The 27,642-nt window shown below is 40.2% G+C and overlaps 1 protein-coding gene across 1 annotated transcript; it reads right to left on the reverse strand.

The window, feature by feature from the left end:
* YEATS4 (YEATS domain containing 4) lies at nt 1-27,642 on the reverse strand. The gene is made up of 7 exons (XM_070409754.1): nt 27,370-27,642; nt 22,038-22,157; nt 19,645-19,711; nt 19,443-19,537; nt 10,577-10,669; nt 10,403-10,490; nt 1-439 (listed from the first exon to the last, which is right to left on the reverse strand). Exons 1-7 carry the CDS (start codon nt 27,418-27,420, stop codon nt 270-272), a joined length of 684 nt encoding a protein of 227 aa, XP_070265855.1. The 5' UTR covers nt 27,421-27,642; the 3' UTR covers nt 1-269.

Raw genomic sequence — 27,642 nt, forward strand, 5'->3', positions numbered from 1 at the left:
TATAATAAAAAAAGTTTTTAATTGTGCTTAACAGCATAGAATTTACCCTAAAATGGGTTAAAATGCATATACAGAATTCATATCTATTATATACATATGTTTCACATTAAATATTGCTTGAAAAGTACAAACACTTTGACCGCATTGCTGAGGAACCGATGGTCAACAACTATATATGCAGCTCTCTAAGAAGCATTTGCAATCCATTTCCCCTTCAAAGTCCACCTTATTTTCAGTTTAGTTTCCTACCAAGTTCTCTTCAGAACTGTTTACATCTCTTTTGTTTGATCATCTTCTTCGAGTTTCCTGATTTCATTTTTTAAACAATTTATAGTTTCACGACTTGCTTTTAATCTCTCCTTAAGCTCTGCAATTTCAAAACTTGTTTTTTTCTTCGCAGCTTCTAATTTTTCTCTGGTTTTCACTTCAAGTTCTGCAACTAAGAAAAACATACACTTTTAATGAACTATTTCATTTTTCTTACACGTCTAAAATATGTCATAGAGTAATATATAAGGCATTTCCTGAAGTCAATGTTCCCATGATGAAATATGGGCAACTTAAGAGATATAACATTAAACATAAGAGGGTGGGTAAGAAAATCTGAACTACCAAGAGAGAATCTTAGATGTTTTCTTTAATAGTAAAATTATGGCCACTAATATTTCAATTTATAGTTAGAATTTTGTAACATAATATCCTTGTTTTTCTCTATATACATGTTAATCTGGAAATAAGGGGGCATACAATCCAAAGACATCCAGCTAATAAGAACACTAAATATATAGTGTTCTTACATTTATGTACAGGTAAAACTGACATAAACCAAAAAGAGAGCAGTAACTGTCTAGGTTTGAATTCTAGTTCTACCATTTATTAGCTGTACTACTCTGAATAATTTATTATCTCTATGCTCATTTCATCATTTCTAAAATGGATATTATAATTTAAAAACCACCTCCATATTCTTTTTTGAGGAGATTTTAAGTGAATTCATGTATATAAATTATCTAGAATATTATCCGGTACATAGAAAGTCATATTAACTACTATTATGACAGAGAAACATTAAATGATATAACATTCAAGCTGCCTATATAACAAGTTACTAAAGAAAATATCACTAAGCAAAATAGAATTCATCTATTTAAATATTCCGCTAGTGTAGCATTCTATTTTACAAAGAGAAATGTCTACTTTCACCCAACATCTCCATCTTGTGGACATTTCAGGTAATTGCTGCTGATAACCATTAAAGCATAGTTATGCTTTAAGTAAAGCGTAAAATGATCTCTAATTGGAAGAAGCAAGGTTTGGTGAAGGAAAAAAACCCAAAAACAAAAAACCTTTTGAGCACTGCTGGCGAGGCTCAGTGGCTGAGCATCGACCTATGAACCAGGGCACACATCCAGGTTGTGGGCTCGATCCCCAGTGTGGGATGTGCAGGAGGAGGCAGCCTATCAATGATTCTCTCATCACTGATGTTTCTATCTCTTTCTCCCTCTCCCTTCCTCTCTGAAATCAATAAAAAAAAAACACATACACAAAAACCTTTGAAATCTGAAAGACTTGAGTTCAAATATACCCCTGGCCCCTTATTAGCTGAATGCTGACATCTCTAGGTCTCCCTCAGTCTCATCTTTCTGTATGATACAGTTAAAATTCTGTATTTCTCAGAGGATTTATAAGGATTAATCAATAGAGCTGGCCCTTTGTATCCATGGGTTCTGCATCTGTAGACCTAAAATACTGGGGTGGGGGTGGGGGTCGAGGGAGAATGTTACCTTGTTATTAATGTGTACTATGCAGTTAGGCCTAGATGACCACATCTGTACTGAACATGCACATACTATTTTTTTGTTATTCCCTGAACAATACAGTTCAATAACTATTTACATAGCATTTACATTGTATTAGGTAGTATAAGTAATCTAGAGATGACTTAAAGTATATAGGAGAATATGCATGTTATATGCAAATACACCATCCTACCCTATATAATAAAAGGCTAATATGCAAATTATCCCCTTTACCAGGAGATGGACCAGGAGTTGAACCAGGGGCCGGGGCCAGCTGACCAACTGCCTGCAGCCCCTCTCCTCGGCCAGCCCCAACCCCGATCAGCCCCCCACCCTGATTGGGGTGGGCCAGCCAGACCCCACCAGTGCACAAATTCGTGCATCAGGCCTCTAGTTTTATATAAGGGACTTGTGCATCAGCAGATTATCATATCCTCCGGGTGTCCTGGAACCAATCCCCAACGGATACCAAGGGAAGAAGACTGTATGTATATGTGAGACATTTAGCACATTCAAAACATGCAATGTTTTATTTTGCTCATTGCTAGTGACTTTCTTTTTGTGATACATTTTGTAATACAGATATTTATATTGCCAAAACAATCCATATTTTTCTCTGTACTTTCTTTCACTGCTTTTATTTCTAAATTTTTTTCACCTCCATTTTTAAAAAAAAGTTTTGGCCCTAGCTGGTTTGGCTCACTGGATAGAGAGCATTGGCCTGAAGACTGAACGGTTCCGGGGGGTTCAATTCCGGTTGAAGGCACATGCCTGGGTTGCGTGCAGGAGGCAGCCAATCAATGATTCTCTCTCATCATTGATGTTTCTCTCCCTTCCTCTCTGAAAACAATAAAAACATATTTTTTAAAAAAGTTTTACCTCACGGAGATGTAAAGCAGGGCATAGGCAATACTAGTATAGTCAATAATATTGTAATAATTATGTTTGGTGCCAGGTGGGTGTACTAGAAACATCAAGGGGAATACTTTATAAAGTATATGACTGTCTAACCACTATGCTGTGCACTTGAAACTAATGCAAAATACTACTGAATGTAAACTGTAATTAAAAAATAAAATTAGCCCCGGTCAGTGTGGCTCAGTTGGTTGGAGCGTCATCCTGATATGCCAAGGTTGCAGGTTCAATTCCCCACTCAGGGCACATACAATAATCAACCAATGAATGTATAAATAAGTAGAACAACAAATTGATGTTTCTCTTTCTCTCACCCTTACTCTCTCTCTCTAAAAATAAGTAAATAATTTTTTAAAAATTAAAAAAAAAGTTTGTACCTTTTGACCCCCTTCATCCATTTTGTCCACCCCCCACCTCCTGGCAACCACCAATCTGTTCTCTGTATCTTTGAACTTGTTTTTTTTTTTTTTTTTTTTAATTCCACATATAAGTGAGCTTATACGGTATTTTTCTCTCCCTGTCTGACTTATTTCACTTAGCATAATTCCTTCAAGTCCCATCTATGTTGTCACAAATGGCAAAATTTCCTTATTTCTTATGGCTGAATAGTATTTCACTGTGTATATATAGATACCATATCTTCTTTATCCATTCATCCATCAATGGACACTTAAGGTAGTTTCCATATCTTGAGTACCATAAATAATGCTTCAATAAACATGGCAGTGTGTGTGTATGTGTGTGTGTGTGGTGTGTATATTTGTATGTATGTGTGTGTATATATATATATATATGTATATTTAGTATTTTCATTTTCTTTGGATAAATACCCAGGAGTAGAATTATTGGATCATAAGTGGTTCTATTTTTAAGATTTTGAAAACCCTCTATACTGTTTTTCCACCATGTCTGCACCAATTTACAATCCCTCCAGCAGTGCATGAGAGTTCCCTTTCTCCACATCCTTGCCAACACCTGTTTGATGCCTTTTTTTTTCTGTTTGTTTTCTCTTTGTTGCTGTTGATGCATTTTTTATAATAGCAATACTGACAGTTGGGAGGTGATTATTTCATTGTGGTTTTGATTTGCATTTCCCCGATTAGTGTCGTTGAACACCTTTACAGGTACCTGTTGGCCATCTGTATCTTCTTTGGAAAAATATCTATTCAGATCTTCTGCACATTTTAAAATTAAATTGTTTGCTTTTTTTACTCTTGAGTTGTATGAGTTATTTATATATTTTGGATATTAACCTCTTATCAGATACATGATTTGCAAATATTTTCTCCCATTCACTAGGTTGCCTTTTTATCTTGTTGATGGTTTCCTTTGCTGTGCAGAAGCTTTTTGGTTATTGGTTACTGGCCTTTCAAATGAGGTGTAGGAGCTCTTTATATATTAAAGAAATTTGTCATTTGTGATATGAACACAATAGTTTTTCATGGTTTGAAACAAAGTCTTCACACTTTGTTTACAGTGCTTTGTTTACAATGCAAAATATTTTATTCCCTTGCTCTCTTCTCCATATCAATTAAAAAACACTGTTACATGCTGGGGTACAGACGTAGGAGATGGAGAAGAAAGAAAAATGCAGTACAACGTCATAAGATAATCATAGGGAGAAATGAAAGCAGACTGGATTTATACTAAGGGGAAAGGAAAGGGTATGTGATTATGAAGGAAGGCATCTTGGAAGTAGGAAAAACTGAACAAAGTTCTACAGAATGAAAAAGGAAGTAGGTAGAGGAAGTACACATAGCAGGCCCTAGAGCAGCCGTGGGCAAACTACGGCCCGCGGGCCGGATCCGGCCCGTTTGAAATGAATAAAACTGAAAAAAAAAAAAAAGACCGTACCCTTTTATGTAATGATGTTTACTTTAAATTTATATTAGTTCACACAAACACTCCATCCATGCTTTTGTTCCGGCCCTCCGGTCCAGTTTAAGAACCCATTGTGGCCCTCGAGTCAAAAAGTTTGCCCACCCCTGCCCTAGAAACAGCACATGTACATTTGGGGAACAACAAGGAGTCCTGTATTATTGTAAGTCTTAAATCTAGTCAGGAAGACCTGACTCATTTGTCAGAAAGACAGCATTCACAGTAGATACACATTCTGTTGGTCTGATTTAGATACCCTTTATTCTTGACAAATCATAAGATCGCAAAGGGCAGGATATATCTGGAAGAAGGCCTAGGTTAATTAGCAATGAGATCATGGGGGAAAACATTTTTAAACCTCTTTTATTTTGTTCCACTTTTCTGCTTTCTACATACTAAATGCTTATATTTTTAAATTTCAAAATGAAGCCTCAAGCTGGAGTAAATTAATCCAAAGAAGAATAATTATTTGTGCAGAGCCGATCTTACTTACTGGTTTGAAGCACAAATTATAAGGCTTTTACACAGAGATCGACAGCTTATTGGTTAAGAGTACAGACTCTGGGTTTAAAATCCTGGCTCTGATCTGTAGCTCTAGGGCAGTGGTTCTCAACCTTCTGGCCCTTGAAATACAGTTCCTGATGTTGTGACCCAACCATAAAATTATTTTCGTTGCTACTTCATAACTGTAATGTTGCTACTGCTATGAATTGTAATGTAAATATCTGATATGCAGGATGGTCTTAGGCGACCCCTGTGAAAGGGTCGTTCGATCGCCAAAGGGGTCGCGATCCACAGGTTGAGAACCGCTGCTCTAGGGTCTTTACTTATACAATGGGACTAAAAGTAGTACCCTCCTCTTATGGTTATTATGGTATCCAATAAGTTATGAAATGTTAAGGGCTTGTCTAGTACATAGTAAGCTCTCACTGCATGTTCATTTAAGTTATTCCTTGTAAAAGCAACTATTACTTTAAAAGCTATATCATTAGTGTTTAACTAAATTTGCATGGGTTTACTACTAGCACAAGTATCTTTATAAACTTTTAATATGCTTCATAATGAGAAATGTCTATCCTGAATATCACTCTATCTAAAAATATTACTAAGTTTTTAGAGCCTAAGTTCTGAGGAGTGCTTGGGATGTAGTCCTGACTCTACCAATAATTAGCTGTATTCATGGGCAAGTAATTTAACTTATCTATACCTGTTTGCTTTTATAAAATTGGAGTACTTAATAAAATAATTGTAGAATTAAATTTTATACATGTACAGATTTAGAAGAGTACAAATATTAAACACTCTGCCCTAGCCAGTTTGGCTCAGCAGATAGAGTGTCAGCATGTGGACTGAAGGGTCCCAGGTTCAATTCCGGTCAAGGGCACATGTCCAGGTTGCTGGTCTGATCCCAGTAGGGGGTGTGCAGGAGACAGCCAATGAATTATTCTCTCTCATCATTGATGTTTCTAGCTCTCTTTAAACACTTCCTCTCTAAAATCAATAAAAATATATTTTTTATAAAACCATAAAAACAAAAACAAATAGTAAGCACTCAATAAATCTGCTATCTTATTATTACCAAATATTGAGTATAATGCCCTCAAATTGGTAAGAGTGTACATATCTTTTTAGGTCTTTGATTAACATTCATAAATTGTTTTCCTAAGAGGCTAAAGCAATTCATACCCACACAAACAATTTATGAGAATGTAAAGTTCAACACATCCTCACTATTCTTTAAAATATATTTTATTGATTTCTTAGAGAGGAAGGGAGAGGGATAGAGAGTTAGAAACATCGATGAGAGAAACAATGATCAGCTGCCTCCTGCACACCCCCCACTGGGGATGTGCCCACAACCAAGGTACATGCCCTTGACCAGAATTGAACCTGGGACCCTTGATTCCGCAGGCCGACGCTCTGTTCATTGAGGGCACATCCTCACTATTAAAGATTCCTTTTGCTGATTTGATACCCATTGTTTGCTTGACAGTTTTTAAAATTTATCTTTTCATTTTATTTTTAATATATTTTTATTAAACATATTTCAGAGATGAAGAGAGAGGGAGAGATAGAAATATCACTGATGAGAGAGAATCACTGATGAGAGAGAATCACTGATCGGCTGCCTCCTGCACACCTGCTACTGGGGACTGAGCCCACAACCCGGGCATGTCCCTGACCAGAATCAAATTGTGACCTCCTGGTTCAGAGGTTGATGCTCAACCACTGAGCCATACCAGCAGAGCTCACTTTATTTCTTTTTAAATTTATCTTTATTGTTGAAAGTATTATAGATGTTCCCCCTCCCAGTTTTTTGCATTTTAAAAATTACTAGCAGGGACAAATATTTTCCCATTTTATTTACTAGTGATCTCTTCTTTCACCTGTCCATGTCTTTTGTCCATTTATCAATTGAAGTTTAAAATTTTTATACAGTGTCCCAAAAAAATGTATGCATATCCTATATAATAAAAGTCTAATATGCTATGTGTCTGGTAGTCCAGTTGGCCGTTCAACCAATCAAAGCATAATATGCTGATGATATGCTAAGGCCACTCAACCGCTTGCTATGATGTGCACTGACCACCAGGGGGCAGACGCTCCAACCAGTAGGTTAGCTTGCTGCTAGGGTCCAGCCAATCGGGACTGAGCAAGATAGGCAGAACATGCTCTGGAGCCCTCTCACGGTCCCTCCCCAGCTGGCCAACCTCCCATGTCCCTCCCCAGCCCTGATTGTGCACCCTTGGCCTGGCCTGTACCCTCTCGCAACCTGGGACTCCCTGGGGGATGTCCGAGAGGCGGTTTAGGTCCAATCCCACAGGCCAGGCCCAGGGACCCCACTGATGCACAAGTTCGTGCACGGGGCCTCTAGTTCTTTGAATAATTATAAAAACAGTGTTTATTAAAATAAATTTCATTTAAAAAAACTGAGCTATCAGCTTTTAAAATGTATATACATTTTTTTGGGGACACCCTGTATTTCATTTGTCCATTTTAGGGTTTTTAAGATACTAATCTTTTGCCATATTTCTACAAAATTATTTTTCTTCTTTGCCCTTTTGAAATGTAGAAGTTAAATATTTTTTACAAAATCAGGTTTTTCTTTCCTTTAATGTAATTTCTTCTAACATCTCAGTTTTAAAAACTCTTCCCCAGCCAGGTCAGCCATTTCTCTAATCTTCTACACGAATAAAAGAGAAACATGGTAATTAGCGTACGACTGCTACCCTTTTCATTGGCTAATCAGTGAGTATATGCAAATTAACTGTCAGCCAAGATGGCGGCCGGCAGCCAGGCAGCTGGAAGCGAACATGAGGCTTGCTTGCTGCAGTGAAGGAGGACTCCAACATTCCCCACCTCACTTGCCAGCCTCTGAGTTGCAACTCTAAGCAACTATGTACTATGTTGCAAATAAGAAGATAAACAAAACCCCAGAAACCGGCTTTCATTCAGCCGGGCTTTAGCAGCATTGTATTGATGTTTTCAGCGGCGAGGCCTCAGAGCTAAAGCTGGCCCAGAATAAAAAAAAAAAAAAAAAAAGAAAACAAGGAGCGGGAAGCTTCAGTCACTCGCTTCCAGAAAACAGCCCTCAGCCCCTCACCCAGACTGGCCAGGCACCCCAGTGGGGACCCCCACCCTGATCCAGGACACCCTTCAGGGCAAACCAGCCGGCTCCCACCCGTGCACCAGGTCTCTATCCTATATAGTAAAAGGGTAATATGCCTCCCAGCACGGGGATCAGCGGAGCAGTGAGGCTCCCAGCACCGGGATCAGCGTGACAGGAGGCAGCGCCCAAACCCCCTGATCGCCCTGCGGCTGTGTGTGTGACAGGGGGCGGGGCCACAACCTCCCTATCTGCCCTGCTCTGTGCCTGATAGGGGGGAGCTCCCCAATCCCGATTGCCCTGCGGCTCTGTGTTTGACAGGGTGCAGCGCACCAACCCTCTGATCGGCCCTGCTCTGTGTGTGACAGGGTGCAGCGCCCCAACATCGCCCACCCCCCCACGGGCCCTGCTCTGTGTGTGACAGGGTAGAGCCATAACCTCTCCATCAGCCCTGCCCTGAGTGTGACAGTGGCAGCGCCCCAACCCCCTTATCCTCCCTGCTCTGTGTGCGACAGGGGGCGGTGCCCCAACTCCCCTATCGGCCCTACTCTGTGAGTGACAGGGGGGAGCTCCTCAACCCCCTGATCGGCCCTGCTCTGTGTGTGACAGGGGGTGGCGCCGCAACATCCCCATCAACCCTGCCTTGAGTGTGACAGGGGGCGGTGTCCCAACCCCCCAATCGGCCTTACCCTGAGCGTGACTGAGGGTGGCATCGAACCTCCCGAACCGCCCTGCTCTGTGCATGACGGGGCGGCGCCCCAACTCCCCAATCGGCCCTGCTCTGAGCCTGACCAGGGGCTGCGCCTAGGGATTGGGCCTGCCCTCTGCCACCCGGAAGCAGGCCTAAGCCAGCAGGTTGTTATCTCCCGAGGGGTCTCAGACTGCGAGAGGGCACAGGCTGGGCTGGGGGACCCTCTCCCCCCCTCCCCGCCCCGAGTGCACAAATTTTTGTGCACTGGGCCTCTAGTTTTTTAAATAATGGGTTGACTGACTTTAAAAAACATTTAACTATTTTTAATTAAACTGGAATCTGTTTTGATAAATGCTATGAAGCAATGATCTAAATTAAGTTTTCTTCTCAAAAGCTTATCAACTGTGCCAGTACCACTTTTGAAATTATCTTGTTTTTCCTTACTGATTTGATATTATTAAGAAAATAAAGTGAATATAATTCATAACATGCAATTTACTGGTAAAAACTTCCCAAGGATATACAGCTCCATGGATAAGCTTTAACACATAAAATATATTTTATAGAAAAGCTTTTTTATAAAACACATTAATTACTTGTACCTACTTAAATGAGTTATTTGTTTTGTTGAAAACACAAAAATGTGGTCACTTAAATTTTAAAAGAATTTTCCTCTATCAATTTGGTACATTTTATGCTATGGGAGAAAGAAGATCTATGGAGCACAAATGACCAATAACAAATTAAAATAGCATATTAGGTGCTTTTTTACCTTGTCAAAGTGGTCATATACATGTTTTATGTTCATAATGAAGTAGGCCAGGTAAATACATTTGCAGATGCAGAAAGTGAAGCATAAAACTTTTAAATGAGTATGATTTTAAATTTTAAATGACTACCAAGTGGCAAAATTATAATCAATACTCAGATCTTTTAACTTCTAATCATGAGTTTCATAAAAATACAAACAAAACAATATTGAAACCAACAAGGGTTAAACAGAAACTGCCTTCTCCCCTGTATTCTCATCCCCAACCCATTCTTTTACTGGGTCCCATCACTTCTTTCAGCCTATAAATATACTGGTTTATTTCCCCCTGAAAACACTACCCTCTAGACCAGTGGTTCTCAACCTTCCTAATGCCGCGGCCCTTTAACACAGTTTCTCATGTTGTGGTGACCCCCAACCATAAAATTATTTTCATTGCTACTTCATAACTGTAATTTTGCTACTGTTATGAATCATAATGTAAATATCTGATATGCAGGATGTATTTTCATTGTTACAAATTGAACATAATTAAAGCATAGTGATTAATCACAAAAACAATATGTAATTATATATGTGTTTTCCGATGGTCTTAGGTGACCCCTGTGAAAGGGTCCTTCGACCCCCAAAGGGGTCGCAACCCACAGGTTGAGAACCGCTGCTTTAGAGCATTACGGGCACCTAGTTTTTCTTTCTCCATACTCACTATTTTCCAGGATTAATTATAAACTCATGGCACTTACATTCTGTTTCATGCTTGTAGGCTCCTAATGTTAGCTGACGAGATGTTGTTAATAATTGTTGCATCATTGCTGTTGGGTCTTGAAATATCTAATGAGATAAAATGAGAAAAGGCCTAATAACTTCAAAGTTCTACAATTTAAAATGCTTTTAAAACTCTCGTTATAAAATCTTACCATTTCATCATAGAACTCTGAAACCACTGTCTTTTTCCCCAGCATTGCATTGGTATCTGATTGGAATAGCTTTAATAAATGATACAGGGTTACCTGTGAAATAAAAACAGACATCAGATCTGTACAATGGTTACCTTCATCATTGTGAAATGCTGTCATTTCTGTAACTGAATTAGAGACTGGAATTAGTAAACATACCAAATTCAGGATCTTGTCTCAACTGTGGCAAATCACTCAAAACTCTCTGTACTTTTACTTTCCTATTACGTATTACCATCATCCACATCTAAACATGAACATTCTGAAGATGGTAAGTAAAGATCTGTTAGAAAGCATTTCTAGAGAGTGACTGTATACAAAAATAACATAAGATACAGCTCTGGAAATTAAACTGGAAAATCATTAACACAAGTGAAATTAGATTATGACAGTTGTTCTGTGAAGATTAAAGTTTAAAAATTTGCTATGGGAAAAAACATTTTGATACTTTCAAAAGGAATGACTAATACTAAAATGCTTATGAGGGTAAGATAATTTCTTTGGCGACCTATAAGATTATTACGTAAGGAGGAGAACCAAGATGGCGGCGTAGGGAGTAGACCTGTGCGTGCTGCCCTCTCACAACATCATTGAAACTACCAACTATAAGACAAACAACCACCATTCAGAACCATGGGGAAGTTGGCCCAGTGGGAGATCTACAACTGGAAGAAAAGAAAGAAGCGCAGTGAGACTGAGTAGGAGCTACAGAGGCGTCAAAAACAGAGGTACACAGTCACGCGCCAGGCGGGCTGCAACTGGATGTGCGGTTTTTTTTTTCAATCGGACGCAGTTACAAACCCTCGAATCCTCTGGGCTTGCTCGGGGCGGGTCTCTGAGGCCCCAGACCCCATGGGGGAGAGGCAGCACGGCCTTGCAGTGGTCGGAAAGCGAGGGAAGCTCTGAGGCGCGGCTATTCGCAGGCACTGGGGGACACGAAGTCCCGGTGTGGTGGAGAGGCGAGGAGCCACAGAAACGCCACCAATGCTATCTGCTCCTCGCTGGCGACTCCCTGAGACCACGCTCTACTCAATTTACATCCCCATCCGAGCTTTGCCAGAGGCACAAGAGGAAATGCCTGTGCTTTTACAAACTCTCAAATCCACTGAGCTGGTTTGGGCGGGTCTCTGAGGCCCCAGGCCTCAGGCCCCACGGAGAAACAGCACGGCCTTGCAGCAGTCAGAAAGCAAGGGAGGCTCTGGCACGCGGCTGCTCACCAACACTGGGGGACCCAAAGTCCCGGTGTCCTGGAGAGGCGAGGGGCCACGGAGACCCCGCCCTATTCAATTTACATTCCCATCCAGGCTGTGCCAGAGGCACAAGAGGAAATGCCTGCGCTTTTACAAACTCTCAAATCCACCGACCTGGTTCCGGTGGGATCATGAGGCACCAGACCCTACGGGGAGAGGTGGCATAACCTTGCAGCCGTCAGAAAGCGAGGGAGGCTCTGTCGCACAGCTGCCCGCCGGCACTCGGGGACTCGAAGCCCCGGTGTCCCGGAGAGGCGAGAGGCCGAGGAGATGCAGCCAGTGCTATTTGCTCCGCCATGGCGACTCCCTGAGACCCAGCCCTAATCAATTTACATCCCCATCCAAGCTGTGCCAGGTGCACAAAAAGACCCACCTGCGCTTTTGCAGCCTAACCCAACAAATTACAGACTTCAAATCCTCGCACCCATGGGAGACACACTCAAGAAGCAGACCCAGGAGAACCAAGATGGCGGCGTAAGGAAGAGACCTGTTCGTGCTGCCTCCCACAACAACATTGAAACTACCAACTATAGGACAAACAGCTATCATACGGAACCATGGGAAAGCTGGCCCACTGGAAGCTCTACAACTAGAAGGAAAGAAAGAAAGAACACTGAGACTGAGTAGGATGTGCAGAGACACCAAGTACAGAGCCCAACCCAGCAGGCTGCAGATTTCAGCTCCTCGCATCCGGGAGGGACACACTCGGGGGATGGAGTCGGGTTGGGGCAGGCCGGAGCCAGGCCCAGCTGGGTCAGTGATGTGGAACCGCTATACCAGCAGGCGCACAAGCATGCCCACCGGTTCGTCTCAAGTGGGACGCTGGGGACGGCAGACAGGCAGTCTGTGCACTTGGTGGAGGGCGTAGTCCGAGCAGGCGTGCTGGATGTTCAGCCACCAGGAACACCTCGAGATTCTGTCTGATGGGGAGCCGCCCAGCAGGGGACAGAGGGCCAAACTTCGTGTTTCCCCAGTGAGGCTGGGACGGCCCCGGTGAGGACGATACAGCCCCGGTGAGATGGGGAGTGCCCTAGTGAGGTCGGGATGCCCCCGGAAAGATCAAGACAGCCCTGGTGAGGTTGAGACTGCCCCGGTGAGGTCGGGATGGCCCCTGTGAGGTTGTGATGGCCCCGGTGAGGCTGAAATGGCCTGGGTGAGGTCAGAATGGCCCCGGTGAGGTTGGGACTGCTCCAGTGAGGTTGGGACAGATAATGGGGACCAGTATAGACTGATGAACAGGGGTAGATGCAGAGGCAGAGCAACATTGAACAGACTGTCATACTATAGTGGGAAGCCTGGGGAGGGTTGGGGGGGGGATTAAGAGATCAACCAGGGGAAGCCGGGGTATTGTCAAAGGCGGGGGGAAAAAAAGGACACATATGTAATACCCTTTGTAATGCTTTAAGCAATAAAAAAAAAAAAAAAAGAAAAAAAGTCAACCGAAGGACTTATATGCATGCATATAAGAATAACCAATGGACACAAGACACTGGGGGGTAGGGGCTGGGGAAATGTCAAGGGGGGGAAAAAAGGAGACATATGTAACACTCTTTGTAATACTTCAAGAAATGAAAATTATAAAAAAAAAAGATTATTATGTAAGTAACAAAGTCAGTGGTAATTCACTTTGGCATGAACATGTCTTCAAAATACTTAAAAAAAACAAGTGTAGTAAGACATCAAAGGAAAAGTTTTGTAGAACAATGTGTGATTACTTTAGCAAAATAAAACCCAGCTGGCAAAATATCAGAGTTCATGTTGAAGTTGGAGAAACCAATTCAGAGGCCTCAGAGAATTTTCCAAAACTTAGCAAAAATCATTATAAGTAATTGTGCATCAATCACAAGCCATATTCCAAGCAGATAATTTGAGAAATGTATGGAATAGACAAGGGCATGTGACTACATGGATGGCTATTCCATAACAGGGAAATCACAACCTGGAAACGTAGGGAAGAGAACTGTACACAGGTGGGAGCCGGCACTCCCAGAGGAGCCCCAGAGAGGTTCAGAGCTCAGAGTTGGCAGGTGGAGAAATCAAGAATGCTGGGGGCGGCTGGGCCTGCTAGCTTTCTACTATCTTCCTTCACACATAGACAAGAGAACATGCATATCTTCTTGTGGAACCTAGAATTTTTCACCCAAACAGTATGAAGTAAAAATAAAGAATTTTCAGATAGCAATGGCTCTGAAAGTTTATTTCTCAGGCATCCTTTCTGAAGAAATTCCTCCAGCAAAATGAAAAACAGAAACCTGGAAAGATGAAGAAAAAGATCATCTGTCCCCATTAGTAGTTGACAGGCACTATCTAAAAGAAAAATTCAAACTATATGAGATGCATGGGAGTAATTTCTAGAGAAACAGAAAAGAATAACTATGGTTTTCCTGGACAAGGGGCCAGATATGGGAGAAAACAAGATGTTATGGGTTGAACTGTGTCCCCCAAAACGATATGATGAAGTCCTAATCCTTAGGCCCTGTGAAAGTGACCTTATCTGGAAGTAAGGTTTTTGCAGATGTAATCAAATTAAGTCAGTAGGATGTGCCCAAATCCAATGTGACTAGTGTCCTCATAAGAAGAAACACAGAGAAAGGCCATGTGACAATGAAGACAAAGATGAAGTTATGCTGCCACAAGCTAAGGATCCTGGGGCTACCAGAAACTGGAAGTGACAAGAAAGAATCCTCCCCTAAAGGCTTTGGAGACAGCAGGGCCAACACCTGGATTTTGAACTTCTAGCTTCCAGAGCTGTGAGAATAAATTTCTGTTGTTTAGCCACTCAGTTTGTGGTACTATGTTATGGCAGCCATAGGAAACTAGTACAAAAGACTTGTACTTTTTGTTTTTAAAAACTTAAAAAAAAAATCTGCATGTTTGACTTTTATAATTCAAAAAATATATAAAACTGTCCTCCCCTCAATTAATCATTTAGACTACCAGAGGCATTCATGAAAATATATAGGCAATGAAAAATTTCAAGACAGATGTCTCCAATTTTGAGCTGTGTTTGGTGATTCTTAGAGCAATGAATACACCTGTACTTACTACAGATGTATTTCTAGGCATAGAAATTTTAGCTTTTGTTTTGTTAATCTTTACCCGAGGATATTTTCTCCACTGGTTTTTAGAGAGAGAGTGGAAAGGTGGAAGAGAGGAGGAGGGAAGGAGAGAGAGAGAAACATTGATGTGAAAGAGACACATCAACTGGTTGCCTCCTACATCTGCCACGACCAGGGTCGGGAATCAAACCTGCAACCCAGATACTTGTCCTTGACCAGGAATCGACCCCTCGGCCCTTTGGAGCACAGGCCGATGCTCTACCACTGAGCCACACCGGCCAGGGCAACAATTTTAGCATTTGCTTTTAGAAACACCATTCCTTTTACAATGGCTTGACCTATAATAGGTTAATGGATAATAGAAGTAAGTCACAAGTTACCAGCGTCTTTTATATTTTAAATAAGCTCTCATATGACATTTTCTGTAAGAACCAACTATTGAAAAAGTAATAATGGTTTCATTATACTAAAAGAATATTACAATAGTTTTTGGGGACTAAAATTCAGGCATAGCCCTGGCTGGGTGGCTCAGCTGGTTGGGCACCAAAAGGTTGCTGGTTTAATTCTTGGTCAGTGCACATGCCCAGGTTTTGGGCTCCATCCCTAGTAGGGGGTGTGTGGGAGGCAGCCAATCAATGTTTCTCTTTCTCTCTCTCCCTTCCTCTCTCTTTAAAAAGTAATATATATATATATTTAAATTCAGGCCTATGTAGATCTATATGGAAACCTATTTTATAAATTAATCACTGCAGAAGTGCAAAAGAACATATTACTTTACTCTTCCAAGAGTGGACTTTAAAATTACATGATATAAAGATTTCTTTCAGAGATGTATTTTCCAATTGGGATAGGAGGGGACAACAGATGAAGAGATAGGTAAGGGCACACATTCTCAAAATTAAAATGAATTCAAAGCAATCTTACAAAGTTAAAAAGAGCTTCTGCTCTAGTAACATTACTGACTTCTTATCTCTTTCAATATCTGCTAAATTTTGTGCTCCAGTCTCTTTAACAGACTATTTATTTGTTTAATTCTCACCTGTGGATATTTTCCCACTGATTTTTAGAGAAAGTGGAAGGGAGAGGGAGAGACAAAGAGAAAAACATCAATGTGAGAGAGACACATCAATTGCTTGTCTACCACATGCTCCCCAATCAGGGCCAAGGACTGAACCTGAAACTGAGGTATATGCCCTTGACCGGAATCGAACCCGGGACCCTTCAGTCCACAGGCTGACACTCTATCCCAGTGTTCCCAAACGTATTTGGCCTACCACCCCCTTTCCAGAAAAAATATTACTCAGTGCCCCCTGGAAATTAATTTTTTTAAAATTTCAATAGCAATTAAACAGAAAGATATATGTATTAATGTTTCTACCTTTTTCATAAAATATAGTAAAGAAAGGTGTAAATTAGAAACATTGAAGTTTGAAATTATGAAACTATTTATTGAACTCAGAATAGAAAGGTAATACAAAAAAAGTTAAAACAAATGCACCTGTGGCCATCACCGCCCCCCCTGGATCGCTGCAGTGCCCACCAGGGGGCGGTAGCGCCCACTTTGGGAATCACTGCTCTATCCACTGAACCAAACTGGCCAGGGCTTAAAAGACTATTTTGATTAAGAACAAAAGCAGTGCTTCATCTTTGTATCAAGATATTTGAATAATATTTTGCAAATAATGAATATTTAATAATTTCTTGCCATACAGAATAGTTGTGAGAGTACTCTAGAAAGAAAACAAAAATGGCAGACCTGGAAACCGTATCACATGAAAAATATTTAAATGAGCCACAGATGTTTATACAGGAAAAAAGAAAACTAATGTATGAATGATTATCAATAAAAAGTTCAAGGAAGCTTATAATAAAGTAGAGCTTTCTTTTTTTAAAAAAAATGTATTTTATTGATTTTTTACAGAGAGGAAGGGAGAGGAATAGAGAGTTAGAAATATCAATGAGAGAGAAACATTGATCAGTTGCCTCCTGCACACCGCCCACTGGGGATATGCCCGCAACCAAGGTACATGCCCTTGACTGGAATCAAACCTGGGACCCTTCAGTCTGCAGGCCAACGCTCTATCCACTGAGGCAAACCGGTCAGGGCAAAGTAGAGCTTTCTTAAAACTAGAACCACCCCACACCATGCCCAGCAGGCATGGCTCAGTGGTTGAGCATTGACCTATGAACCAGGAGGTCATGGTTCGATTCCCAGTCAGGGTACATGCCTGGGTTGCAGGCTCCATTCCCAGTGGAGGTAAACAGGAGGAAGCCAATGAATGATTCTCTCTCATCACTGATGTTTCTATCTCTCTCGCCCTCCTCCTTCCTCTCTGAAATCAATAAAAATATATTTAAAAAAACAACAATTAAAAAAATCCTAGAACTACCCCAAACCTGAACGGGATGTTTCACTTAATGACAGAAGTCAATATTCTCCATACTGAAATTAGCAAAACCCAAAGGAGATTATTTCAGAGACAGCATGAAGAAATTCCTACCTAGGAAGAGTATGGCCTCTGTCAATGGGTTCTAAATCTTACCTTGTATCAAAATCACCTGGGGTGCTGGCTCCTCTCCAAACCTACTGAATCAGACTCTCTAGGGCAGCGGTTCTCAACCTGTGGGTCGCCAACCTGCGGGTCGTGACCCCTTTGGGGGTCGAATGACCCTTTCACAGGGGTCGCCTAAGACCATCGGAAAACACATATATAATTACATATTGCTTTTGTGATTAATCACTATGCTTTAATTATGTTCAACTTGTAACAATGAAAATACATCATGCATATCAGATAATTTACATTACGATTCATAACAGTAGCAAAATTACAGTTATGAAGTAGCAATAAAAATAATTTTATGGTTGGGGGTCACCACAACATGAGGAACTGTATTAAAGGGTCGTGGCATTAGGAAGGTTGAGAACCACTGCTCTAGGGGATTGGGCCTATTCGTTTGAACTTATAAAAAACACCTCGGGTACTTCTAATATAGTTAGTTAAGAACCAATCCTCTGAGCCCTGGCCCGGGTGATACTCAACTTCTTTAAAACCACATATAGTTTTAAAACTTTAATCTGATAATGAAAGTCTAAATGTTTGGTGCCAAAGGAATGAGCTTAAATCTATCAAGATGAAAATTAGTGGTGAGAACTATTAAAGCAAGCCCTGAAACAAATTAAACACCAGCCACACAAATGTGAAATGAGAGAGCCATAACTGAGTTGTGGCCTTCTAGGTTTAAAAATAAAACAGGCTTATGCCAAGGTTGTGGGTTCGATCCTCAGTCAAGACACATACAAGAATCAACCAATGAATGCATAAATAAGTGGAACAATGAATCCATGTTTCTGTCTCCCTCCCTCCCTCTCTATAAAAGCAATCAACCAATCAATAAACTGAGGCTTAGTGGTTTGTCAAAAGAAAGAGTAACGGAAAGAGTGTGGGGTCTAAATCTAATACTTGGGTTCAAAACGAGCTTTGCCACAACTAACTGTATTTTTGAGTCTGTGACTTGACCTCTGAGCCTTAGTATTCTCCTATCTAAAATGAAGATATCACCAACTTCACAAAGTTGCCGAGGGATCACAGTGAAAGGTTTGAGGGACTTTTTGCATTATCAAGCAATGACCTTATAAGAAGAGACCATAAAATGAAAAAGTTGGTGGTTATCAATAAGGATTCACAAGTAAGATATAAAGTAAAGCTGCTAGTACTTTTTGCTTTGAAAAAGCAACAAGACTTTCTAAGGCTTTTAACTATAAAAAACTGGATACTCCAATTTCAGATAGCATATGGACTCAACTTGTTTATTACTAGTAACCAAATGATATTAGTGAATTTAAAATTTTTGCTGTGGTATCCCTGGACGAGTAGCTCAGTTGGTTGGAGCATTGTCCCAATACACCAAGGTGACAGGTTTGATCCCCAGTCAGAATATATACAAGAAGTAACCAATGAATGCATAAATAAGTGGAACAATAAATTGATGTTTGTTTTCTCTCTCTCCCCATTCCTCTCTCTAAAATCAGTAAATTAAAAAGTAAAATTTTTGCTGTAGTAATCATATGATTTTCATGGTTTGTTTCCAATAAATGTTCACATTGTATTCCTTCTTTCTATACTGAAAAATAAAAGCCTTGGAAGGCACATCACTTACAAATGAAAAATCTTAACTCATGGCAAGATACACCATGCCAGCCCTGCTTAAGTGTTGTCCCATGCACCAAAAGGTTGCTGGTTTGATTCCCTGTCAAGGCACATGCCCAGGTTGCGGGCTTGATCCCCAGTAGGCAGGAGGCAATCGATCAATATTTCTCTTTCTCTCCCTCTCCCTTCCTCTCTCTCTAAAACCAATAAAAACATATTTAAAAAAAAATACACCATACCATAAGAGTACATAAAGTAAGTCTGAATAAAAATGTTAACACATAATATGCTCTTCATTAAGTATTGTTACATTTTCACAATTACTAAAAAAATCTGTTTTAAATTTACAAAGATTACCATTACTTACAGGTCTCTCATTAGGATCAATAAAAAATATTTTGATGATTATTTCGAATTCACCCCATCCTGTTTCAGTAATTTCATATGGAGGCTTAGTAACAACTGAAGAAGAGAAAAAAAAAATAAAACAATTATAACTGTAAATTACTGATGTAGTTTCCTAGCTCTTTTTAAATTTGTATATTATAAATGAAAAAACTATACTCTACCTCTTAAAGGATTGCCATAGCTTTCATGTAACTTAAATTGAATTTTCTTCACATATGCTGACATATCCTGAAATACAGAGGAATTAATTAGTTCTGCCACCTACATATAAAAACTAGGAGGGAAATACACTAAGCATATGTACCTAATTTTATAAAACACATTTCCCCTCAAATATTATAGAATCTAATTTTCTAAAAAAAAAAAAAAACCACCATGAATTATACCTAGGAGATTTGTTTTCTTTTTATTTTAAACAAGAAAACCGGTGAATTCTCTCATAATTCATAATATATAGGCATATACATATCAATTCACTTATTTTGCAAATAGTTTTTTATATTTATCTATAGACAATACTCTAAATCAAAATTTTCCCATAAAAACAATAGTACACTTCCAATATTTTTATAATAACCATATTATCCAAAGCAAATTTAAAAACTAAGCAATGTCAAAGAAGAAAATTATATCATATAAAGCTAAGGTCATCTCAACTAAGCAGCTAAAACTGTTGGATATAAAACTGCTCCTTTTCTTAATTTTATTTTGAAGCACAAGAGCATATTCCTTAGTTCTGACACATGAAAGGGATTCTCCTAGCTAACGTGTCTTTTTCAAACATACCACATTATAGAAAAATGCAAAACAGAATAAGCCAAACAATAGAAATGTTTATTAATTTTTTTCTTTCAGGAATTTTTGTGTGTGCTTATTACCTTGCATCCAATATGTTTAAATTGGAATCATACTATAATGATATATTAATATCTGCTTTCATGACTTAATATAATATTGTGAACATTTCCCCCCCTTTTTTTTGAATTTACTGGAGTGACACTGGTTAACAAAATTATACAGGTTTTAGGTGTATAATTCTACAGCACATCATCTGTATGAACATTTTTTTCTGAGGTAGATTTTCCTAAGTATCTTTGAAGTCTGTTTTGGAAATAGTTTCATTCGTTTTCATTCTACAAGTATGAGTGACTACTAACTTTGGGTACTAGATGCCCAAATGGTAATAGGGTCTTGCCCTCAGGATCTGTCTATGGAGTAGGCGGCAGACAAGAAAATCAGTATTTCAGTGTAATCTGTGTCATTGAGGGCACGAGGTATAAGACCATAGGAGAGGCACCTAACATAACAGTTTTTGGAGGTCAAGAGAGCAGTTCTAAAGAAAATACACTTGAACTAAGACTAAGGAAATAGTAAAAATAGGGAGGGAGGGAGGGAGGGAGGGAAGGAGGAAGGGAGGGAGGGAGGAAGGAAGGAGTTTAAGAGTGCTCCTTTGAGAAACTAGAAGTAATTTAGTATTGGTAGAATGTAGGGTATAAGGAAATGAAGAAGCAAATACAGACAAGGTATAATGCTGCCGGGATAGGATAATGAAAGACCACAGCATGCCTCTAAAATAAGATAGTTTTACCTTTATGAGGTTAATAGGTAGTCATTGAAGGTGGGTTTTTTTAAATAACAGCTTTATTGAGATATTCACACACCAAATAATTCACCCACTTAAAACGTAGCATTCAGTGGCTTTTTAGTATATTCAGAGTTGTACAACCATCACTATATTCAATTTTAGAATATTTTTATCATATAAAAAGAAACCCCATACCATTAGCACTCATTCTTAAGTCCCTCTTCCTCCCACCACTGGCAACCACTAATCTATTTTCTGTGTCAGGATTTGCTATTCTTGACATTTTATAAAAATGATATCATAGAATATGTGGCCTTTGTGTCTGGCCTCTTTCTCTTACCGTAATGTTTCTCAATTTCTCCATGTGGTAGCAGCATGTACCAATACTTTTTTTTTTTTTACTGCCTAATGACATTCCATTGCATGGATATACCGTATTTTATTTATTCAAGACACTTGAGTTGTTTCCATTCTTTTGTGTGGATTTTGAAGGGTTTAAATAGATGAATAGATTATTCACTTAATAAATATCTGTTGAATACCTACTATGGACGGGCTGCATTCCAGACATTAGAGATTCAGCAACAAAACAAAATTACCAGCAGCCAGATTATATAGCAGTTTTGTTTTTTAATCTTCTCTGATGATAACCAACCAAATTATCACTTAAAAATTAACTACTATTCTTGAAACATCTGATTAAATACTAAGCTAACTTAAGACATGGTGATTGGAAGATGTGCTGTGTTTATAGCACAGTTCTTGTTAGTGTAATTTAATTTTAATTAGAAAACATTTTTGGAAAATTTCTACTGAACAATCATATGAAAATGACAGCTCTCACTTTATTCTTTCAACTTTTGGGGTGGGTAACTTTTCTAAAAAGGACCAATTTTATAATCAGAGAGTCACTATAATATTCAAATTTATTTTCAAGCAAAACAAACTATAGGAAAAAACAGTACCTACCTCATTTCTATATGGTTTTACATATACTGTCCATTGATGGGTATGCCCATCCTCTTCTCTTTTCTTTCCAAAATATCGAGCAACATTGCCATAAACTATTGGTTTAACGATAGTAACCCCCTAAAAGGAAAATTTTAAACACAAATTAATATTGTATCGTTACCCAAATAAACAGAAGAGTTCTGAAAGTTTGTTTTAAGAAATGGCAGGCATATAAGAGACTCAGTTTAGATGGAAAGCTACAGACTAAAAGTAAAGGGATGGAAAAAGACACTTGGAGAAAATGGAAACAAAAAAAGCTGGGGTTGCAATACTTATACCAAACAAAATAGACTTTATTTTAATTAAATCTTTACTGTTGAAAGTACTACATATGTCCCCTTTTTTCCTCCATTGTCCCCTTCTAGCCCACCTCCCTATTGTCTGTGTCCATGGGTTATGCATATACGCATACAAGTTCTTTGGTTGATCTCTTCCCACCCACCCACCTACCTTTAAAACAAAGGCTATAACAAGAGACAAAGAAGGACTCAGCAATTCCATTTTGGGGTATTTATTTGAAGAAATCCAAAACACTAATTCAAAAAGACATACAGTGGGGCCTTGACTTACGAGTGTCCTAACGAGTTTTTTGAGAGACCAGCTGTCTCTCAGCCGATTTTTTGCTTTGAGTTGACAGAGTAATTTGAGTTAACGAGCTCCTTAAAGAGCTCCATAACGAGTTCGGTCTCGGAAAGAATTAAACTCGTAAGTCAAGGCCCCACTGTATGTTCATTACAGCACTATTTAAAATAGCCATGATATGGAAGCAACCTAAGTGTCATCAATAGATGAATGGATAAAGAAGTGGTAGATATATACAATGGAATATTATATACAATGGAATATTACTCAGCCATAAAAAAGAATGAAATCTTACCATTTGCAACAACATGGATGGGCCCTAGAGGGTATTATGCTATGTGAAATCCATCAAACAGAGACAGACAAGTACCATATAATTTCACCTTTATGTGCAATAAAGGAACAAACAAAACAGAAACAAACTCACAGACAGAGAATATTTTGATGGTTGCCAGGTTGGAGGGGGATGACAGGGGTGTGAAAAAGGTGAAGGAATTAAGTACAAATGGGTAGTTACGAAATAGTCATAGGGATGTAAAGTACTGCATAGGGAATATAGTCAACAGTACTGTACTATGTATGGTGTCAGATGGTTACTAGATATATAAGGGTGATCACTTTGTAAGTTATATAAATGTCTAATCACTATGTTGTACACCTGAAACTAATATAATATTGTGTCAACTGTAATTGAAAAAAACAACAAAAACTAGAGTTTGCTTATAACATTATTTCTCTCAGTAAATCAATTTTAGAAAATTATCCTCATTTCATATTAATACAAATAACTAAACACCAGATTAATTACAATGTCCCCACTTTGAAAATGTCTATTTTAGCCCTGCACATGAGGCTCAGTGGTTGAACATCGACTTATGGAGCAGAAGGTCAGGGTTCGATTCCTCGTCAGGGCACAGGCCTAGCTTTCGGGTTCAATTTCCAGTGTGGGGAGTGCAGAAAGCAGCCAATCAATTATTCTCACATCATTGATGTGCCTGTCTCTCCCCCTCTCCTTTCTTTCTGAAATCAATAAAAATAAGTTTATGTTAAGTACTTTGAGAGCTTTTCTGAAAAGAAACACAAAAGGATCTTTATTCACAAACTTTAAAGTGAGGCTCTGCAATGAAGATCGCCAACTTCAACTGCAATCAGCTGATGATAATGTCCTATTTATCAGCTCATGGCAGTGTTTTCCAAAGCACAGTACAAATACTAAAGACAACTTGGAAGAAGATTTTAGGTAAAATAAGAGCAAACATAATAAACGCATTTTATTATTTATGGCTTTACTTTTTCCACTATTTGAAAAACCGTAACTATAACTAGCAATTCAAACCCATAATTTCAAAAATATTAATGCTGCGGAACGGGCTTTTAACCCTTTGCACTCCGCTGTCCCCTCTCAGGGGACATCGGAATTCTAGCATATCACTCGGATGTCCCCTCTCAGGGGACATTGCAGTTTATTAGTGATTACGGGGAATTGAGTTATTTCAACGCAACTTTTTGAGACATGCATATTTCCCTGAAGTTTTATCTTGAAATGGCACAAGAAATTAAATCAAAATATCGTAAAATTACTAAGATATATACAAGAAATGTCAGCGGGTTTTGTGTCGGATTAAACAATAAACTACATATTCCCGATGTGGGACAAAGAAAATGGGACTGCATTGTGTGTTCTAACAGGAAAACACCTGGTGGCAGGCGTCAAACCACTTATTACTGTCAAACATGCACTAATCAGCCTGCAATGCATATTGGGGAGTGTTACAAAACTTATCATACTGTACAAAATTATAAACAATAAAATAGTTTTTTTTGCAAATATACATTCCTCGATGTCACCCAACTCATATAAGTCCAATATCATTATAATACGTTACTTGGTTCCAAAATTATACTAAATAATACGAGGGTCTGTAAATGCACGTTTCCGCCGCAAAGTAGCGTCGAGTAGCTGGTAGCCAATGTCCAGAATGGTTTGGAGTGCAAAGGGTTAAAAATTAATCTAAATTGCTGAACCGGTTTGGCTCAGTGGATAGAGCGTCAGCCTGTGGACTCAAGGGTCCCGGGTTCGATTCCGGTCAAGGGCATGTACCTTGGCTGCGGGCACATCCCCACTGGGGGGCGTGCAAGAGGCAGCTGATCGATCTCTCTCATCGATGTTTCTGGCTTTCTATCCCTCTCCCTTCTTCTCTGTAAAAAAATCAATAAAATATATTTAAAAAAGAAAATTAATCTAAATAAAAATGTTAAATATTACAGCTGGATTTGGATAATGATGAAGTGTCACTTGGACGACTGATGCTCGTTTACTGCCAATGGCCATGCTTCCTACATTTGGGTTCATTTCTGAGATGTACATACATGTTTCTCATCACATCTGGTGAGTGTAAAGGCAGTGAGTGTTGACAGATTATGATGGAGGAGAGAAAAAATTTTAAGTGAAGACAAAATGCTGAGTGTTACACATGAATTTCAGATCAATTGTTCAGTAGTAAGAATGTATCTGAAGGTCAAAGAGCAAGATATACACATGTGATAAGTGTTGTGCCAATGTAACCAATAAGAAATGAGGGAAAGAAGTGAACAAATGAAAAACTATTAATTGTGGCTGAATAAGTAACATAAATTCAATACCTATTAGCCTACGTTAGTCCAGAAGAAGGCGAGCTGTTTGTATAAGAATGTAAATAATCACGGTAAGTGCTACTGACACTTTTGTGGAACCACAGATGGGGACTCAGGTTCAAGGCCTGAATGAGTGAGTATAAGAAGAGCTGACTTGGGGAGTGGCTAAAAGATCCCATGGCTGCTATGGTGTTGGAAGGAACTTGCAGAGTTCCTCAATGATAAAAAACGGGCTCATCTGTCAACAGTCTTTCTACCTGGATAAAATTTATCTAAATTGGAAAAAGATGCCTACAAAACCACATAACAATGAGTGAGGAGAAGTAAGTCCCTAAGTTTAAAACAGCAATTTCAACTGGCATGCTGCAAGAAATTTTAAAACATGACATACCTAACTATTTAGCCAGGGGCACTGAGCTATATTCTCTTGATTATCAAATTAAAAAAATAACAACACCCAATACAACAAAAGCCATCCAGTGTGAATGAATCAAAATTATACCTCCCCCCTTATTTTTGGGTCAGATCAGCAAAATATATATTTTTGGTGCACCACAGAATTTTAGTAATTAGTTTATGTGTGCTATGAGATGAAAAAGGTTGAAAAGCACTAGTTTTAAGCTTTACATGACTAACTCACGCCTATGTTTGTAGAAAAGCATTTGAGGGCTACAGGCCTAATCTCAAGTCCCTTGGGACTTAAACTTACAAACTTTCAGAACCTAATATGATTGATTACAAGTATTGAAAGTTCTGTGAGTTCTTCTCCAAAATCTGTCTTAACCCTTTGTTTGCTAGTACTTCCCTATCAGTCTAAAATCTTGCCCCAAAGTCTGGGCAAAATGTGTATGTTTATCAATTTACCCTGCATCTCTTTTTGATTACATTAAATTTCAGTAGCTTCTGAAATTTCAGAAGAACTCCCACTTTACATATGATATTAAAGCACTATGTGTGGTAGTTGTAAACACAGTATAGAGTTAAAATTATGTGAAAACAACACGACAGATAAGAACTCTTTAAAAACCTATACTAGCTAGATTGTTGCAAAAGTGGGTAATTTCTTTTTAAAGAAAAACTTCCAGCCCTAACCGGTTTGGCTCAGTGCATAGAGCGCCGGCCTGCGGACTGAAAGGTCCCGGGTTCGATTCCGGCCAAGGGCATGTACCTTGGTTACGGGCACAACCCCAGTCGGAGGTGTGCAGGAGGCAGCTGATCCATGTTTCTAACTCTCTGTCCCTGTCCCTTCCTCTCTGTAAAAAAATCAATAAAATATATTTTTGAAAAAGAGAGAAAAAACTTGCTTTCTGGGCTAAATAAACATCCTAAGGGGTAGAAACAGGTGTTATATTGGGAACCAGTTGGTCCTGCCTTAACAATGAATGTGCGCCTTAGGGGATGTAAGAAAGTGAGAGGGAAACGTGTCACCGTGTCAAACATTACGTTAGGCTCTATGATAACTTGAACTAAACACGGAAGCAGCTGGTGTCCATGTCCCTATGTGCCAGGCAATGCGCTTCTCATGCCCTGGTTAATATCCGGCCGCAGCTGTGGCAACACCATGAACCTGGGCAAGTTGTCTGCCCTTTCCACCTCCCAGCTCTGAGTTCTGGCAAATGCTCTGGGTAACCCGGCCTCTGTCAGGTTCCGGGGGCCCGCAGCGGAGAACCGGGTAAAGCTTTTGGCCAAGGTGCTGGGCAGGCGGAGGGCTCACCCAGTATCTGCTGCTGTTTCCGCCCTCCCCAGCGGGTGGGCCGACCCCGCCGACCGGGACCCCAGCGGACAGACCGAGGCGGGCTTTCCCTGGCCTCGACGAGGCTGGTTTCCAGGACAACCGTGTCCGGCGTTCTGCCCCCCTCCCCGCCGCTCCCCCCCCCCCCCCCCCGCCTCGCCCCCCAAACAGCACGAAGTCTGTGTTGTTGGCGGGGACGGGAGGAGGCGGTGACGCCGTGAGGTGCGGGCCCCGGGAAACACAGATGCTCCCTCCGGGATCGGACTCGCTCCCGCCTGGAAACCTCGGGGCACCGCGGCCCTCCCCACGCCGCGCAGGGAGGACCGGCGGGCGGGCACTGACCTTCACTCTCCCGCCGGAGTCAGGCCCAAATTCGGCCATTCTCTTGAACATATTGTCCCACGGAAGAAGCCGCCGCCGCCAGGGAAACACACGAGGCCGGCGGGGTGGCCGCAGCCCTCAGAGGCGCCGCTGCTCCTGCGCCGGTCCCGGCGGACGGTTTCTGGCCGAGGGAGGGCGAGTCGCCGGCGCTCGCGGAGACAGAGGAGCAACCGCCCGCCACTCGCCGGCGGCGCAGAACCCGAAGCCCATTCAGCCCGCGGACGGAGAGCGGAA

This window comes from Myotis yumanensis, unplaced genomic scaffold, assembly GCF_028538775.1.
Source record: "Myotis yumanensis isolate MYYU_CA2020_CCGP unplaced genomic scaffold, mMyoYum1.0.hap1 SCAF_3, whole genome shotgun sequence".
Classification (NCBI taxonomy): Eukaryota; Metazoa; Chordata; class Mammalia; order Chiroptera; family Vespertilionidae; genus Myotis; species Myotis yumanensis.